This window comes from Paroedura picta, chromosome 10, assembly GCF_049243985.1.
Source record: "Paroedura picta isolate Pp20150507F chromosome 10, Ppicta_v3.0, whole genome shotgun sequence".
NCBI lineage: Eukaryota > Metazoa > Chordata > Lepidosauria > Squamata > Gekkonidae > Paroedura > Paroedura picta.
The window spans coordinates 45,175,352-45,195,273 of NC_135378.1; the positions used below are offsets into that span (position 1 = coordinate 45,175,352).

The window sequence follows — 19,922 nt, forward strand, 5'->3', positions numbered from 1 at the left end:
TAAAAATTGGTCTGGTTTGATACATAAAACCATTAGCAGCAACATTTGATTCACCACTATTCATGACATATTTAGTTTTAAGGAATAAAAGTATGAAGAATCCGCAAGGCAGAAAATAAAACACAAAATGTGTTAACCAGACTCTGAAAAAATATCTTTTAAAATTTGCCATTGAGAAACCTGACATTTCAAAGAAGAAAGAAAACAAGAGACTGGGGGCTATTTCAAGCTATTTCAGATCACTCCAATCCTATTTATTAAATACAAGTTTTCTACTGATTTCAGTGATCAATTCCTTCAAAAGTCTAATAAAGATGTGACTTTTGTTGTCCCCCTTACCAGTGAAATTCCCTCCTATAACATATGGAATGACACCTCCGGGCCATATTCTTTCTGTCCGTGATGTAGCTGCTCTCGGAAACCTTTTTCTCTCATAGCTTCCTGAGAATGTTAGGGCTGATTTCCCCTTAGTTGCATTATTTTCATCAAAACCTGCAATATTTATGATACCAAATGAGATAGTGCTTAGTTTTACTAACCGCAACACTTGCTTTAAAGGCAAAACACTTTCCTTAAGACAACAAATGTGATTTTTAGAAATACTTAAAACAAAAGTATCAAAACTGTTTTTTTCTGATGAACTCACGTAGTATCCTATGCTCTGAAGAGGCAGGGCTGCACATCTCAAGCAAATCTCCAGAAACGTCCCCCACCAGAGTTTCAACCCACATTCATGGAACTCATTAACTCACAATAGCTTCCCCATGAATCTCAAAAGATAGACCTCATTTGCAGGTATTCCTTTGCACCTGTAGACTGGACCTTCTCCTGAGCTGAATTAAGCCAGTGTGCATAAAAGATATTTAGGTCCCTCTAAGTGCATGAGCATCTTATGCCTGTAAAAATAAGCATTTACCAATCATAACAGATGGAATACCTGAGCCAATCCTTCTTATCCTGTCTATGAGTTGATAGAGGGCATCACTTTTTTTGGATGTTTCACTCTCTCCAAAGCCACCTCATAAACAAAGAAAATAAAATGACAAACTATACACACATAAGCACCCACATTTAATATGTCTTTACAGTAGTTTGTGGAGAAAGGAGATGTTTTCCCCTGAATGCACAACTTTACTAATGAAGCATACTTCCATAACTGGCCTCAATAACTAAGCGGTTGATAGGCAGAAGAATCCCAGAATTTAACTAAAGGGACAATTGGACCTTTCATTCGAATACATTCACTATGCAATTTATAGGTAAAAAGCAGATTGCTACAGTTAATATGCAGCAATTTGATTTGCCATTTGAATTCTTTTGTCCATTAATTTGTCTGTCTATAATTGCCTTTGGTGTAGAAGTACCAAAATGAACATTCAATATTCAAACTATTTAAAGAGCATGGAAAAGAGCATAAAATACAACAGATTTTTTTAAAGACCTATGTTTTAGCACAATGTACGAATACTGAGAGAAGTGTCAAGAGGTGCAACAAACAATGGGCTAGTCATACCAAGAGTTCCCCAGATTCTTTTGACACACAGATATGTGGAAGTTTTCTCAATGACAGTATTCAGAAGCCTATTACAAAGTGCACAGTGCCATATAAGGCAACCATGTTGTAGGCTTGCTCAGCAATCAGCCTAATTATTTGCATTACGCTGTCATATAGCTGCAGCAACCCTTGAGAAAAATTTTCCAAATTTTTGCTAAGCTTTTAAGAGAATGAGGCAATACTTGGAGGCATTCCTTCCCAATGAGCTATTTGGTAAGCAGAAGTGTATGTTGCGTGGTATGCAAACACTTACGCCCATTCACTTAATTTTTTTTCCAGGCCTGGGTTTACTTTATAAAACACACACAGAGTGAGAAGGGATTGATAAGGGCAAAGTAAAAATAACTGTCTAGATAACTACAAAAGTTGTTTGCTATGCAAAAGGATTAGGTGCCTTCCTATGTTTTTTTTTAATGTAATTTATTTTTATTGTAAGAGTGAGACAAACTAGCACCCCAATCCTAGGCATTCTCACTGGTACCTCTGCCTGCAACATGTCTGTGATTTAGCTAACGGAAAATGACACTACCTAATATAGTATCATCTTGCCTAAAGAAGAGGCAAGAACACGTTTCCCAAGACGAAAAGGAAATTATTTAAAAGGGACACTAAATATTGTAAAAGGTACCAAGATGGGTGCAACAAAGACACACACACTCATTATTAGTGAATCAAAAGCAAAAGTGCAGGGTAAACAAATCAGGCACTAATATCCAAGTTTCAAGGCAAATTATTAGTGTTGCTGTATGTGTTTGTCAGCAAAAATAGGCTCAGAAACAGTTCAAAGCTAATTAAAACTATTTTCCAGCAGGCAGGTCGAGGGGAATTAGCTGATTCTATTAACATTTTAAATCCAGATCTTAAAAAAAGATCAAAGATCCTAGTACCTAGGACAAACCCATAATTTCGGGTAAAGATAAGCAAAAATGACAGAAGCAGTAAAGCAGTTACTTTTCAACCCTTTGCAAACAAAGAAAGTAAATCTTATTTAAAACCAACAACATGCAGTATCTGGGATCCAAAGGTGTGAATAAAAGCTACTGACTGCATAAAGACACAAAAAAATCTATTCAACGCTGTTTTGGCTATGCAGATGCAATGAAGACATGAATGGAAAGTGATTGGACCGTGACTGGAATGTGACTCTGATCAGTACAAATTAATCCATATGATGTGGACTTTAGTCCTATGGAATGGCCTGCCTGATGAAACCAGGCATTTCAGAAACTCTACTAGCACACTACTAACATTCCACAAACTATGTATATTTGATTATTCAGAAGGCAATTTATACAAAGGTAATAGGGCTATAATATAACAAAAGGTTATGGCCTGGCCCCCAGCAGCTTCATGAGTGCTGCCTCAGCCTCCACCAGCTTCTTGGCCGGCACCTCAGCTGCAGCCTTGGCCTCCTCCACTGGCTTTCTCCCTGTGTCTTCTGGCACACTCCCTGGGGGGTTCCACATCAACAGGAAATTATTTCTGCCTGATTTAACATGTCATCTTAGTACTTATGCTTTGTTTCAACTGTTTCATTTTTCTGCAATCCTAATTCTGTTGCACTGTGTATTGGATGTCCCATTGTATTGACTGCATTGATTTATTGTAATCCGCCTTGAGTAGCCAGAAAGGGGGCCTTCTTGTGTGTGTTAAGTGCTTTCCAGTCAATTCGAATTTAGGTTGATCTTATGAATTAATAGCCTCCCAAATGTCCTATTGTTAACAGTCTTGTTCAGGTCCTGTAAACTGAGGACCAACCCCTATTAAGTCAATCCATCTCTTGTTGGGTTTTACTCTTTTCCTGCTGCCTTCAATTTTTCTTAGCATTATTGTCATTTCCAGTGACTCTTGTCTTCTCATAGACCCATTATGCACGGGGGGAATAACGCACATTCAGGGTGGAATGGCAGCGACTAAAATCACTGATAACGCACGGTGCCGGCTGCAACCGGCCGCAGCTTCGGTGCATGCCGTCGAAAAAGCCGTTTAAGCGAAACGCGGAAGAAAGCGCAGCTTCCGGGTGACTGGGGCGCAACCAGAAGCGGCGCAGGGATCGCCGCGTGCATAATCGGTTACTCTGGGTTTTGCTATCGTCGCGCCCTTTCCCGTACATAACCGGTGTGCTTCGCGTCTTCCCCCTCCACATTTTCCATGTGACCCGAAATCGCCGTTACGGCGGCCATGCATAATGGGCTATTATGTCACGTAAGTCTGATAACCTCAATTTAGTAATTCACCTTCTAGGGAGTGTGCAGGCTTGATATCATCCAAATCAACATTGCTCTTTTTGGAGGTCCACAGTACCTATAATACCTTCCTCCAACACCATACTTCAAATCAAATAATATAATAAAAAAACAGCAGTATATTCTATCCAATGCTGGTTATTTAAAGGGACAAATGAAAGGATCTCTGTGATTTATAAGGTAAAGGTAAAGGTATCCCCTGTGCAAGCACTGGGTCATGTCTGACCCTTGGGGTGATGCCTTCTAGCGTTTTCATGGCAGACTCAATACGGGTGGTTTGCCAGTGCCTTCCCCAGTCATTACCGTTTACCCCCCAGCAAGCTGGGTACTCATTTTACCGACCTCGGAAGGATGGAAGGCTGAGTCAACCTTGAGCCGACTGCTGGGATTGAACTCCCAGCCTCATGGGCAGAGCTTCAGACTGCATGTCTGCTGCCTTACCACTCTGCGCCACAAGAGGCTCATAGTGCTTTATATAAACTGTGATTTATATAAACTGGCAAATATAATGACGGAAATAATGATCACTTCAGAAGATATCGCCTCTTCTCCATTAAAGGAGATAATTTAGTTATTTAGTTATTTAACTGGATAAAAACAGGCTGCAACTATCTAGTGGTCGTATGTGCAGGCTCACATGGGGGCTATGGATTTGCAAGCCAGTCACAAAGTGGAGTTGCAAGCCAGTCACTAAGAAAGAGCTTCCAAGCTTGGTAGAATTTTCCAAAACCTGAGAGTACTATGCCTCCCCTCCATCTCCAATAACTCCTTTCCCACCCAAAGGGTCATGTGATGGAAGTAGGGTGACCACTCTCCCCTCACTGTCATAAAAGCTGCATAGAGGTTATAGCAAAGCAGGCCAAAGAGAGGAAAGGAGGAAGGGATGTGTGACTGCACAGATGACCATTCAATAAGCAAGAGTTTCACGTAAATACAATCCCATTTTCATCACTGTGGCTTCTATGCAGTCCCATATGAGAAATTAGCAAGCTCACTTGCCAAGGAGGCAGGTATGGGCTGATCAGTGGAAGACCAATTATAGGACCACTTTCCCAACAGCTGGCTTGATCTGAAAATCCATATCCATGAAGTAGTATAGCATGAATGCTGAGGGTGTTAACCAGGTGGCTATCTTGCAGATGTCATCTAAGGAAAGCCTGGACAGGAATGTTACAGAGGAAATTTTTGTGGAATGTACTGTTAATGCAATGGGACAAGGTACTGCCTCTTTGTAAGCTATTCTGATATTGTGAAGATGCTGCCTTACTCATATTTGCACGTCTAAAATAAATGAACATGTATCTATCTTTTCTGAAATTTTCTGTTTGCTTGAAATAAATAAGTGTTCTCCTAACATCTAATGTGTGCACTGCCTTTTAGACGGGGAGGTCAGGGAATGGAAAAACACTGGAAGGATGATGTCCTGATTTATGTGAAAATGAAAAATTAACTATGGTTGGAAGGCCAGAATTGGCCTAAGAACCATTTTGTGTGGAATTTGGTCAAGGGTAGGTCAGAGCTCAAGGCCTTCAGTTTCCCCATACTGCAAGCAGACATTGCTACCAAAAGGCCGTTTTATGCAACAAGAAAGGCAGATCAGACTAGTTCAAAGGGTTTATCCATAAGCTTCACTAAAAAAAAGGGACAAACTCCATTGTTATATTGGATGCACAGCGGGAGGGTACAAATTATGTAAAACTTTAAGGGACTTCTTTGACTCAGGAACTGAGAATACAGAAGATCCTCCAATGCCCTTATGAAAGGTGGAGCTAGCTGCTAAGTGAACCTTGATGGACAAGGAGGCTAAACCCCTAACCTTTAACATCAACAAATGATCAAATATTTAAATAAATTACAAGATTGTGGTTTGACCCCTTGGACCCACTTTACAGAAATCTTCCACTTTTAAGAATAAGATCTATGAGTGAAAACGCTAAGAGATACAAACATGACCTCAACTCTTTTAGATAGGCTGTTTAGGGCCAAAATAAGCCACAAATCAAGTGTAGGGAATGGATATTGGGATGACATATAGGGCACACTTGGAAGAGATCATATGCTGGGGGTAAAAATATGTGGACTCTTTTGGCCAGTTGCCATAGTACTGGAAATCACACCCTCCTGGGCCAGTAGAGAGCTAGTACATAGGTGATTTTATCTGTCCTCAACTTATCTACTTTGTATAGTATTGCAGTGAAACCATAACTGGAATATATCCTTCAATGATTGCCTGTCTGATGCTGCCCTGGAGCAATAAAGGCTGGTGTTGGCACTCAATGTGAAGTTGTCTATGTCTGGGTAACCCCATTCTTTGAAGATAGAAGCCAGGTGGTATTAGCTATCAACCACTCTTGATTTATGTGTTTCTGCTAAGTACATCTGCTAGAATGTTGTCCTGACATGCAATGTGCATAAATAGGCACAGAGAACCCATGTTTGTTCATGGAGAACTTGGCCGTTGAGTTGCCTGTTGCCAGAAGAACATGGTGACCTTTCAGTAAAGTATTAGAAGCAAGGCATGCCTAATGGCCCACAGCTCCAGGAGGTTAATACAAAGTATATTTTTTGGGCACCTGAGTGTGTGTGCCGCCGGTGCTCTGACGCCCGTGCCTCCCCCTCCCCCATGGTGCGGCACTGGCTGTGTCAGGAGTGACTGGCTGCTTCGGGCACCGAAGCACCCAACCCTAATGGTTATCACAGAAATATGGCTAGCCTCTCAGCATTCTGAAACCTTTCTTTCATACTGTGCCGACACTTGCATCCAAGCCCATAATCACAGCAGCTAGAGTAGAAGTTTCCTAGTGAAGAGATACTAGGGCTGGATGTATTTTCTTTAAGCTAGACTCCATGTTTAATGTTTTTTTAAATAGGTGAGTAATTTGTAATTGGTTGCGTGCTGCATGTACTTTTTCACTTTAATGTATGAGTGTAATTACGGCAAGTTCTGAAGAATGTCTTTCGGCATTATGTTTTTCCTGCATTAAACATTAATTCTTGAGTCATTTAACTGATGGAACAAACCTTTCTCTCCAAAATGAACTGCACACAATCTTTCTTAGATTATAAGTCAAAGGGTGTGTTTTGATGTACTACCCTTAGGTAGCAAGAGAACCTACAGTCCAAAATATTCCATTGGAATGATGTAGCTTGGTTAAGGCTATATGGAAGGAACGGACAGCTGATGCTTGGGGCTTCTGATCCAGTTGGACTGCCAACCCAGCCATGATGTAAAACTAAATGCTTTCAGAGGAAGGAAAGGAAACTGCTACCACAATCACAGTTTTTTACACCTTGATGAAACTGAATTGACTACAATTTAAGACCTGAACCACAAACTGCAGTCCTAAAATACTTTCCTGGAAGTAATTTGCATTGTTCTTTAAGTGAGGAATTGTGTGAGTGTATTCACCCCTATTCATAAATCACATGGTAACACAGTAGAGACTTAATTTTCTTGCTTTTTCTTCTATCATACGCTTTGGACTAGATATAGATGGAATATTATGATTGATTCCACGTGGAGGCATAAACCTTGCACCACCTCCTGCTTGCAAACACGCAGTTGGAAGGCGCACATTTGCAAGCTTCCTGATGGGAGACCCTTCCTGAGTTTTCCTACCGCCTCACTGCAGCTTTTTGTCTCCCGACAAGACAACAAGCAAAAATGAAGACAGATTATGAAAGGGATGATGTGGCTGAGTCAAATAGGGAAATTTCAACAGATTATCACCAAATAAGGGGTATGGCAGAATATAAAGCAAAGTCTTCCTTATTGTCATAGCAACCTGTGCTCTGCCCATGTAGTGTGATGACAAAGTCTAGGCAAAATTCAAACACACCTCCAGTCACCAGACACTGAACTTGCTTGAAAATATATCAGGGTTTATTTTTACCTCATATTGTCAGAGAATGGGAAATATAATGGGAATTTTATATCCATGTGATTTGGGGTGCAGGATGGATTAGACAGTCTTTGCTATAGCCAACACTCAAGGGTGTCCCATGTTTTTGCCATCATTGCATAACCTTCCAAGGTTTCTTAATGTAGGCAGGCTATTTACACAGCTGCTGCCATGCATTAAGAAAGCTTTCCCAGACTTTCTTCCCAGGGAAAGTATAGTACATTTAAATTGCATTTATCTATATGTATGGTACGGATGACTGACAAGGTCAACTATGGCTCCAAGCATAACTCCCTAAAGTCAGATTCACAAGAACCAGTTCTCCTTTGGTACAGCTGATGAATCTTGGGTAAAACAATATACCACCTTTCTCTTTGAAAACACTACCAAGAAGTGATTCATATGAAACATTATCTGAATGAGAATGCCCTGGGGACACTCGTGGAGCATTCTGGAGACACAGAATTAGTCCTCAACCAGGTAAAAGTTTAACAATTTTTGCAACAAGGATTTGGGGAAGGGATTTCCTGATATTTTTGAGCATTTCAGTAATATTATTCCAGACTAAAGAATAATATTACTGAAGCTTCTTTTAAACTATTCCAGACTTTGGCAAAAATATATTTCAACTGTTGATCATAGAACATTGGTTATACTCACTGAACAGGTGAACACGTAAATGAACATCTTACCTGTATTATGTCCAAGTCTTTCATTTGAATGTTGCGTAAGATCAATTGTCCTGTCAATCTGAAAGATTTTTAAGTCTTCATCATCTAAGGCAATATCTCCCCAAAAGACAGCTTTAAATACAAAAAGAGAACTTAATTTAAATATATTAAGAGTCATATTACACAAGCATTTACTTAAACTCTATGGTCAGATTCCAGCATAGAGTTAATTATCCTTTAGCCCATAGAAGTCTTAAGTGTTAACAAAGTCTTAAAGCTGATGGATTGTGTGACCTATAACCATCAATCTGCAAAATGTATTAATTCATACAACTACTGAAAAAGCCCCTTTAAATACTGAAGATAAATAAGACATCCTAAGAATATAGTCTTGGGTCCACCTGAGTGTTTCTACAGGTGCAAGACTTTCTACTTCCTTCATCATGTGGCAGACTGTAATGTGCCCTGAAATGCTGAGTGTGTCTTGCCATGGGGAGGGAGAGAATAAGAAAGTCGCAGTCCATGGGTGAAAATCCTTGTGCCACTGGGAAAACACCATGATGGCCTATTATGCATAGCCGCTGAAACGGCGGCATGGAGAACGCGGAAGAGGAAGAAGCGAAGCAAACCACTTATGCACAGGGTGGAATGCAATGGCAGCAAAACCCAGAGTATCCGATTATGCACGTGGCTACTCCGGAGCGTCCTGGTCCCGGGAAGCTCCACTTTCTTCTGCATCTCGCTAACACAGCTTTTTTTAGTGGCATACGTTGACTCTGCACCCGGTTGCCGTCTGCAGTGAGCATAATTGGTGATTTTAGCCGCCGCCATTCCACCCCTAATGCGGACCTTCCACTCTGTGCATAATGGGCCAAAGTCAAGCCATGGCAAGTTATCTAAGACTATTAACAACATTATTTAGGTTATTAGCCAAATGAAAAGTTTCTTTAACAACTTTATTGCTCGCTCAAATAAATATACAGTAATTTAGAAAGGCTAGATGAGTTCTCTCTTAATTGCTTACCATCAACTGTGACATTTTATCATTTACACTTTGATAGGTTCAAAATATACTAAATTCCAACCCATACTCCCTACACAGCCATAAAGTAATCATTCTGACAAGTTCTACATACTTTGTATTGTTTCAGCATGAATCAGTTATGGCTTATTTGCCCATTCCAATCTTTCAGCAGAAAATATATTCACTCAATGCATCACTAATTTCTGCTACAGACACACAGTTATCTCCATACGTAATGGAGTGCAAAAAATTAGCTTTACACTAACACATGAAAAACTAGAAGCAAGATTTGTTGATTCCGGTCTTTAGTAATGTGTGCCTTCTATGTCATATGTTTGACAGAAATAACTCAGTCAGTTATTCCCATATCACAAGGTTCGCTCACCAAAGCCCTTAAAATTCTCACTTGGGCTGAAGACATCACATTGCTGCAATAGTCAGTGTAATACCAATGTTTCATTCAAAGCAGATACCACCATTGCTATGAATACAACAAGAGTTCTCCCCTTCCACACAGAGAGGTGGCAACTGTAGCAAAAAGGTGGTGCCTTTTAATTCACCAGGGAAAGGACCAGCTGAACATTTCAAAAGGCTTAAAAAGTTGAATCATATCAAAACATGAGACTAGGGAAGGGGCTTTGTTCAGAAATTATCTGAATTTATATACAAGGTAACAGCTTAGATGACCCAAACTAATGCATCAGACTTCAACCCATATGTGTAAGAATTGGAGGAGTGCAAACTGGACCTGAAGGAAAACCACCCTTTTTAGAATTCTTTGAAGTGATGAGCAAGCAAGTCAATCAGGGATTCCCAACTAGGGGTCTGTGGACTCCCAGGGGTCCACAGGTGCTGCAAAGGGGGCCTGTGGCCTTTCTCCTCCTGCCTTAATAGACTCAGTTACAAGTTAAGGAACTTGCATTGCTCCCCCCCCCCACACACACACACGTGTGAGTGAGTTCTCTTGTGGTTTCTGCACCTGGGAAGAAGCAGACCCTGCATGCCTACTTCCCTTTAAACTGCCTCCTGTCTCTCCCTTCTCAATCCTCACCAAGCCTGCCTGTTAACACAGATGGTGATGTCACTTAGAATCATAGAATCATAGAGTTGTAAGGGACCTACAGGGTCATCTAGTCCAACCCTCTGAACAATGCAGGAACTCACAGTGATCCCAATGACCAAATGATCTCCCCCGCATACCAAAAGTCTCCAGAATTCACTGCTGCAAGAAGTGGTGGCAGCTACAAACATAGTCCGCATCATGAGGGAATTGGATAAACATATGAAGCAGAGGTCCATCCATAGTTATTAGACACAAGGTATAGATGGAATATTATGATTGATTCCACGTGGAGGCGTAAACCTTGCACCACCTCCTGCTTGCAAACACGCAGTTGGAAGGTGTATGTTTGCAAGCTTCCTGACGGGAGACCCTTCCTGAATTTTCCCACCGCCTCACTGCGGCTTTTTGTCTCCCGACAAGACAGCAAGGGAAAACAACGTGAAGTTCTTCCCTGGTCTTTGGCTTGTCAATCACTGCAAGCCACCAATCCCTGTGCAGCGGTTGTATCAGGAACTCAAATTTCTTTCCCTCCCCACAAGCCCTAAAATTAATTTTTTTTTAAATGCCCTTCCATGTTGCTATTGAGAAACAGCACAACACGCAAAAAAAAATTTAACTAATACTTCTGTGTTGCTATGGAGAAATGCCGCAACAATGAAACATTCTGTCATCTTTTTGGGATTCTTCATTTAATGGTCTCTGTGTTTGGGTAGATTTCTGATAGGATAGCAATGGTAACTGGATCCCGATGAGTGATTTTATGTTCATGGTAAGGTTTACAAACAAAGAGCCCAGACACCTTGCTGATCAGGAGAGGGCTGCTTCATCACACACCCCTCCCTTCTCTGTTCATAACCCACCACCAGAAAATCCAAACAGGAATGTGTTTTGGCTGCCCAATCCCAAAATGACCGTGCACAGCGAGGAGAACATTTTATTTTTACATGGGAATGTAGCTTTGTGGTCCTGCAGCAATGTGGACCGTGCCATGGACATGGAGAGGAGAGGGCAGGTGCAAGGGCAGACAAAACACTGCAGAGACTGTTGCACGTTTCTCTCTCCACACAGGTTTGCCCCTGTTTGCTCCCCAGAAGCAGCAAATCGAGTTTTGGTGATTTCCCGCATCGCAGAGCAAATTTGACTAAAACTCACACCAGTCACTTGAGAGTTCTGGGTTGCTGCCAATGTCATGTGGAAGCAGCACTAAAACCCAAGAGCAACAAGAGGCTGTCCTGGGGGCAAATTCCTTGTGCAGAATCAGTCTATGTCTGGGGCAGTGATGTTCTAAATTTTTGATGGTGAGACGACAGAGTAGAAGGACTTTTGGGGTTCTGCCCCCACTGGTGGACCTCCTGATGACACCAGGGTTTTGGCTACTATGTGACAGAATGGATGGGGCATTGGCCTGATTCAGTAAGGTTTCTCTTAAGTTCTTAAGAATCATGATGTTTACAGCTTAAGTAACATTTGGAAAGCAACTACCTCTCACACATCTTTAAAACTCTACAGATTAATTACTCTAAGGAAGACATAAAGAATGTTTCCCATCAATTATACTAGAATATAAGATAAATTTCCCTATTAAATATATTAGACCTTGAATTTCACTTACCCACCCCAAAAAATCCATTCCAAGTGATCATAAAAGTGCACATGGAAATCAGAGGTGTGGCAAATAAGAGAATATACATATAAATATACTCATAACTCCTTTAAAGTGAGAAATCCCATAGATTTAATTCACCTAAAACCAACCAATCATCATGTAACTATCCTAAAATTTTGCTTTCTTGGCTTCCTTTTACTGTGAAAGGTTACCCTTTTCTTCAGCGGTTGACAAACTCACAACTGCTTGGCTAAATATGAACTACTGAGCTAAGGCATGTCTGTATGAACCATTTTCCTAGCCCTTTTTCTTTTCTTTCCCTTTTTTGTACAGAGGGATTCCTGCTCCATAGAAGACTAAGAAGAATAAATGAAGCTAAATAGAATTTTTTGCATTCTTCAAAACAGATACAGTTTAGCACCCCAATCTGGTTGATATAGTACATAAAGAATAACAGCTGCAACAGCTAAAAGTCTAAAGCAGCTCTACAACAGCTCAAAAGTACTCTACTACAGCTAAAAAGCACAGTAACTCTACCACACAGTAACTCTTTAACACCTAAAAAGCAAAGAAAGGGCAAGAAGCCCGATAATACTGGAGGCGAAACAATCTACTGTAATTTAACAATTTTTATTTGTAGCAAGTTTCAAATTATGAACTGAAGCACATGCCTTGTCTTGTCAGTTCCCTGAGGAGAGTGAATTGATTTAAAAAAATTTCAAGAAAAACGCCACAATGTTTACAATACAGGATACTGTGGTGTAAATAAACTTTTTTCTAAAATATTTACAGGATCATAAAGTGTATAATTCACTTCTAAGCTTTCAGAAATTTAAATTTCTTAGACAAACACAACATTCCAGCTATGTCATCATGCTTTGATCATTTTCTAGGTTTTTTTCTTCAGTAGGAACCATTCTTCTTACCGTTCACTGTAAACTATTTTTATACTACTCTTTAGGAATTTTATCTGTTACTACACACTCTGCAAGATAGTATTTATTTCATTTACAGACTGCCATTCTCACTGAGTCTCAAAACAAACAAAGAAACAAAATGAAAGGTGCAGTGATTTAATATTAAAATAATTATCTCAGCTTATCCTCACAGACTGGGGGCGGCAAACTCAACAACAAGCAGCTCTCAGAGACAAAGACAGTGCAGCAGTAAGGGCTACAAGACCAACCTGGCAAATAGCAAGAGAGGAGGGGAGGGAGAGCAGGGAACTGTTATGTCACTTGGGGTGGGAAATGGAAGTGATATAATGTCTATCTAGGAATTGCCAAAAACTCTGCGTACTGGCAACCCCAGTAACAGTCTATTAACTACTTTAAAATAGTGTACACATTTTTAAAATACACACATGGTATGATAGATAATGGGATGGATCCTGCAATTCCCCAAGGAGCCTTACTCCAGCGCTTCTCCAAATTAATCATTACTTCCTTCAATGGAAGAGACACTTGTGTTATTTGAGGCTTCCTTAGACTGGAGAAGAGCCTCTTGTGGCGCAGAGTGGTAAGGCAGCTGTCTGAAAGCTTTGCCCATGAGGCTGGGAGTTCAATCCCAGCAGCCGGCTCAAGGTTGACTCAGCCTTCCATCCTTCCGAGGTCGGTAAAATGAGTACCCAGCTTGCTGGGGGGTAAACGGTAATGACTGGGGAAGGCACTGGCAAACCACCCTGTATTGAGTCTGCCATGAAAACGCTAGAGGGTGTCACCCCAAGGGTCAGACATGACTCGGTGCTTGCACAGGGGATACCTTTACCTAGACTGGAGAAAGGCTTCAAACTTTGCTCTGTGGAGTGGAAGGATAATGGCAGGATCTATCCATAACAGTTTCTCTGTATAGTACAGCCCAGCATTCACAGCAGAGTCGCATCTGGTACCTAAGGCCTCGGTGTGCTGAAAGGCACAAACTGAAGAGCTCTTGGCCTAAGAGCCATGGGAAGAAAGATCCTGATCTTCTTTGTGGCATGTAGCACCTTTTATCAACTCTGGCTGCTTTGTCAACTTTATTCATTCATTGATTAATTCATTCCCCGCCAATCCTCAAAAAGCATGATCGGGCTACAAGTGATCCATGCCCTGATCACATCCAAGTTAGACTGCTGTGATGCAATCTTTCCTGGGCTTCCTTTGAAAACTTCAATTGGTGCAAAATGCTGTTCCTTTCAAGCCTTGCTTTCTATGCTCCTACCTTCAGAAGTGAAGACAGTGGAGACTAGGGTGACCTTGCCTTTGAAATGTCCTCTCCCTTGAGGGTCACCCAGCACCTAGTTTGCTTTCTTTTAGGAGCCAGGCTAATACAAACATATTTACACAGGCCTTTAATTAGTGGTTAATCTTATGCATAGGCCTCAGTCCTGCTCTGTAGGGATGCTAGCTCTGGGGTGGGAAATTTCTCAGGATTTGGGAGTAGAGCTCAACAAGGGCAAGGAGCTCAGCAGAGAGGCAATGTCTTAAATTCTGCCCTCCAAAGCTGCCATTTTTCTCCAGGGTACCTGATCTTTGTAGTCTGGGGATTCCGATATTACTCCAAGGGAAATCCAGACACTCCCCCTGGATATTGTCAAGAACAGAACTTAATGAACTAACACCGATTGAGCATATTCGGGCACATAGCTAGCTGGTGGCCAGTAGCTTAGTTCTCTGACACTATTTTGCAGAACAAGAGTCAAAAAATTTTCTCATTATTTCTGTTGAAAATTATTATATCTGCCAATTCCCGTCATTTTGCTGCAACTTCCCCATGTCATCCCTCAACATTTCTTATTCTCTAGGACAGCACTTTGTGGAGATGAAGCACCTGTAATGAGACAAGGAAGGCAGGAAAGTGCTAATGGGTAATTTAGACTGGATCCAACCTATTAATCCAGAGTTTAAACCAAGATGTTAAAAATATCAGCAAGATGTTAAGAAAAACAGTAGCAACACATTTACTGCTGCTGCCTCCCCAATAGTGGGGTGATGCAGACTTACCCATGCCACCTGCTGATGGGCGGAGGGTGGGTGGGAAGAGCGACGGTCTGGCTGCCATGCTCTGGTGCCGGTGTGCACACTGCAACTGCAGTGTGCATGGCTTTGGGCAGGGCCGAGAGCATCCTTTTGGGATGCTGCCCGATTGCTTCCCACCTCTTTGCCGGAGCATGGGCAAGTGATCCCTCCCTGTTATAACTGTATTGGTTTGTTAATGCTTGTTTTGTCACAGCGTATCGGCACATGAGAATGAGCCTGTTTAGGGGAGCCGGTGTGCAATCAGCCTCCCCACGGGGGTTGAGGTCTCCTGAAGGGGGTGGTGATAGTGAGCAGCTAGCCGACCCGTCGGGGTAGGCTAGGGTAGCTCGTTCATGACCGGATAGTTCTGGAGGTAACCAAAGTGGTTTGTGCCCTTTGGCCCTCCATCAGAGTTATCTTGCATTATTAGGAAACCAAAAAATTGAAGTCCGTATTCCCAGCGGGGAACTGTGATGGACTTCTTATGTTTAGTTGCAGGTGGTGAAGTCAGTAGACTGCCTAGTCCAGGCTCATTCCCCTGTGTGGCGCCAACCCTCCGTGGAAGGTTGTTTATTATTAAAAGCTGTGCCCATTTTTAAGCCATTTTAAACTCTTAAAAGTCGCATCTTATTTCCACCAGAATGGCCTCCTGCCTGCCAATGACAAGTAAACTAAACTGACATCTAACAAACTAATACTGCAATCCTATGCACAGCTAATCTGCAAACAGTTAGTGCATAAGTCTCTGCCTTCAATAATCAAGGCAGCAAGCCATCTCAGTATTCAGGTGAGTGGCATGCTGTTGGTCTCGATGAGGTGTGAGGTCTCAATATTGAGAGCTTTCCGACACATCTCAGTATAAAATGGACTAAGGCCCAGGGATGGAAGTGCTGGCTTCTGAGACAATGGAATGCTGTTTAGTTTCAGTTTTGGAGACACAGCTTTAGACAGTATTATTTAGTTTCAGCTTTAGAGACACAGTATAGTGTGTATACATTTTCCTGTGGTTTTCTTAATGATTATATGACTTGTTAATGTATCAGAAAGCTTCTTATATGAAACTTCTTTTAAGAAAGAAAATCATGGAGGGTCTAAAACCTGTGGTGAACCCACAACTTCCACAAAGCAACTAACAGATACCAAGGACAGCTCTGAGAGAAAGATATAAATATTTCACTTTTTACAAATCTCATCATCATTGAGCCTGCTAAACACAGTATTGTTTCCAGAGATACCATGGTTATATATAAAAGGTCACAACTGAAATGTAATGGGAAAAACTAAACAAGTTTACTAATTATAGCTTACAATTAAGCTATAAATATAGTATGCCGTTATACAGAAAACAGTGAAAGGTTAGTATGTCTTTATTCTGAGAAAATATGTGGAAATCTGATAGAGATTATTCGTAAATATTTTGAGATGCTGCCAGTATCAGGATTAAGGAAACTGTAGAAGACATTCTACAAGCAAAGCCCTAGTCACTTCCCGTTCATTACTGACCAGACAAAATTGTAATTTGTTCCTGTATCTCAGCAGCTGTAAAGAGCTGAAATTCAATGCCAATAAGAACTGCAGTTTTCTACACAGCTAAAGCTGCACACACAAAATAAGAGACCGTTTGGGAAACAATGCCTTGGAAAACAAAGCACATATATTATATTGGAGGTATATTCCAGTTCAAGCTAAATTCCAGTTTGGGGTGTATGGACAAAGCCCCACAAAACTGTAGCAGCAGAAATAATTCAGAACTATGAAACTTCCAATGCCTGAAAACCCACTTTGACATGAGGTAGAAGGCATCTTTTGAATAGATTGAGCCTTCCCTTTTTACATATTAATTAATTCATACCAGTAAGGTGTCAGGAAGGATCTTCAGGTTGCTATAAAGGGCTGTATCTCTCCAGCACCCTTAGCAAGGCTAAATCAGAATTTTAAAAAATGAACTCCTGGGAGTATTTTTACCCCAGTATGTTAAATGTGCTTGGGGTAGGAACATTATCCCAACATTTAAGAACAAATACACACTTAGCTTTCTGGGTTGGATTTTACCACAGGTATTTTTGTTGCTGTTGTTGTTCATAGAAAGCAAACTGTATGTGGTAAATGTACTTTGGGGACATGGTATACTATTATACAGGTGACAATGTCCTAAGAAAATGTTTTGTGCTCCTTTTTCAGCATTCTGCAAAAAAAAGCACAGAGTAGGGAAACACACCCCAAGGATAGTTCCAGAAATGTATTAAGGGCATGACACAGAAGAGAAGGAGTAAATAATTATATACAATGTTACTTTTAACACTAAAAGTCATAGTCTGCTTCAATCTTTTTTTTAATACAAATGTAACATCTATATTTGGCAGATTGCTCAATTTATTTATTTATTTATTTAGATTTCTATACCGCCCATTTCTTTGCAGCTCTGGGCGGTTTACACAGAACATTATAACTTACATGAAACATTATGTAGACTATAACATCAAAACAACTTTAAAAAACATCAAAAGATTACAAAACCACAATTATAATATAATAACAATTAACAGTAACTTTGGGAGAGTCATGGGCAGGCGTCTGGGGGGACCAGCAGGTGTTCTGAGTCGGTCGGCCTCAAGCAAATGCCTGGTGGAAGAGCTCCCTCTTGCAGGCCCTGCGGAACTGTGGAAGTTTGGGCAGGCCTCTGATCTCCTCAGGGAACTCGTTCCACCAGGTGGGGGCCAGAACCGAGAAGGCTCTGGCCCTTGTTGAGGTCCAACACGCTTCTCTGGGGCCAGGGATCCGCAGCCAGTTGGAAGTGGCAGAGTGTAAGACTCTTTTGGGGGTATAGGCAGGAAAGCGGTCTCTCAGATACACTGGGCCCAAACCATGTATGGCCTTAAAGGTGATTACCAGAACCTTAAGCTTAATCCAGAATTCAACTGGGAGCCAACCAAGTTGTTGGAGTGCCAGCTGGATGTGGGATCTCCATGATCTTTTAGTGAGAATCCTGGCCGCAGCATTCTGTATCAGTTGTAGTTTCTGGATCAAGGATGAGGGTAGGCCTGCGTAGAGCGAGTTGCAGAAGTCCAGCCTACAGGTGACCGTCGCATGGATCACTGTGGCTAGGTGTTCTGGGTCCAGTTAGGGCGCTAGTAGCTTGGCTTGGCGGAGGTGGTAGAATGCCAGCCATGCTACCTTTGTGACCTGGGCTTCCATTGTAAGGGAAGCATCCAGGATCACGCCCAGGTTCCTGGCGGAGTGCGTTGGTGAGAGCTGCACACCATCCAGGGTGGGCAGATACGCTTCCTCCCATGGTCCCGTCCTACCCAACCATAGGACCTCTGTCTTTGTAGGCTTGAGCTTCAGGCGACTCTGCTTGATCCATTTTGTCACTGCTTCCAGATATCTGGCTAAGGATTCTGGGGGGGGGGGGGAGTCAGTGCGGTCATCCATCAGGAGGAAGAGCTGGGTGTCATTCGCATATTGGTGGAAATGCCAATATATTCAACCACATTATACATGCCTCTCTTACCTTCCTGTGTTAAGAATACCTGCAAAGGGGTAGTTGTGTTACCGTCATAGCAAAAATATCATAGTGTAATAAATGTTGTTACTCTTTAAGGTGTCACTGTAATTTATGTTATTAACAATCAAATATTCAGACAAAAGGAAATGTGATTCAGATTAAAAATGACCTAGGAAATACTATTGGATAAGTACTGATGTGAACCTGACAACTGATAAGCTATGTATACCAGGAATATAATCTTAACATCTGAATAAAACTGTAAATGTATCTTGAATAAAAGTGATATACAGGTCCAGTTCCACCACTAGAATCATAGTTTTGGAAAGAACCTCCAGGGTCATCCAGTCCAACCCCCTGCACAATGCAGGTACTCTCTCAGCATGTAGCCAGTGAGATATGGTGGTATGCTGGGGGGAAATTGACATTTGAGAATGGACCTTAAATGCAAGCAGTGGGACCTGTGTGAGAAGGATGAGTTTGAATCTGTGAGTTGAAAAAGTTGGGAGGTTTCAAAAGGGGAGGATCATTTTGAGAGGGAAAGCCAAGCTTGTGCACTGGCCTCACCAAGTCGTGCAGGCCCCTATAAAGGGTTGTGAGTAAGTTGGGCCAGGAGGCACTCTTCCAAGGGGTGAGAGGGCCGTGATGTGGCCCATATTTCCGGGTGGCTGGGAACCTAACAGAGGCTGACGCCCAGCAGGATCCACTAGTAGCCATCTCCCATGGTCTGACCCGCAAGGGGCAGATCTCATCCCCATGCTGTGCCACGCTCAGTTATAAATAAAGCTATGGCCATATTTCTGCCAAATTTAAGTTGTCCTGATTGGTGAACAATATCCCACTGGAGAGGCAAATAAAGTAAATGGTGTATAAAATGGTCAGGGCTCTCATAAAAATAAATTAGGACAAGACAAGTAATGATCCTGTAACTACCTAACCTGCATGAACCTCTGAAGCTGAGAGAGGCTATATGGAACGGTAGGGCTGAGGGCCACAATGGCAGTTTTTCTATTTCTTTATCTGCATAACTTTCCAATTCTATAATGCTAGTCCTACTAGGTCATTCATTCATTCAGCACTGGGGGTTGTCAGACTGAATTGATTGTTTACTTTGTTTACTCTCTGTAGTCTACCCTTCCTCTTCTTGTCTCTCTTGGATGAGAAATAGTGCCAGCAACAACTATCTGCATTCTGTCCTGCCGGAACAAATGAAATGTGGAGCTGTTTATGTTTTGCTCTGCTTATTTCTAGGCTGCCACTTCTCACAACCAGGTTTGTGAACTTCTTGGTAAAGGTACAGAGCACAAAAACATAGAAATAAACAAAAAAACCCCCACCAATTTAAGGTTGCTCC

At 41.6% G+C, this 19,922-nt stretch overlaps 1 protein-coding gene across 3 annotated transcripts in view; it reads right to left on the reverse strand.

Annotated features, from left to right (window-relative positions):
- The window catches only part of TLL1 (tolloid like 1), a 240,000-nt gene that overhangs the window by 61,203 nt on the left and 158,875 nt on the right, over window positions 1-19,922 (reverse strand). For all 3 annotated transcript variants that reach the window (XM_077299956.1, XM_077299955.1, XM_077299957.1), the window contains exons 2-4: window positions 8,396-8,506; window positions 938-1,018; window positions 340-492 (exon numbers count right to left, since the gene is read on the reverse strand). In XM_077299956.1, coding sequence (XP_077156071.1) covers window positions 340-492; window positions 938-1,018; window positions 8,396-8,506 — 345 coding nt within the window. The remainder of the gene's footprint in view (window positions 1-339; window positions 493-937; window positions 1,019-8,395; window positions 8,507-19,922) is intronic.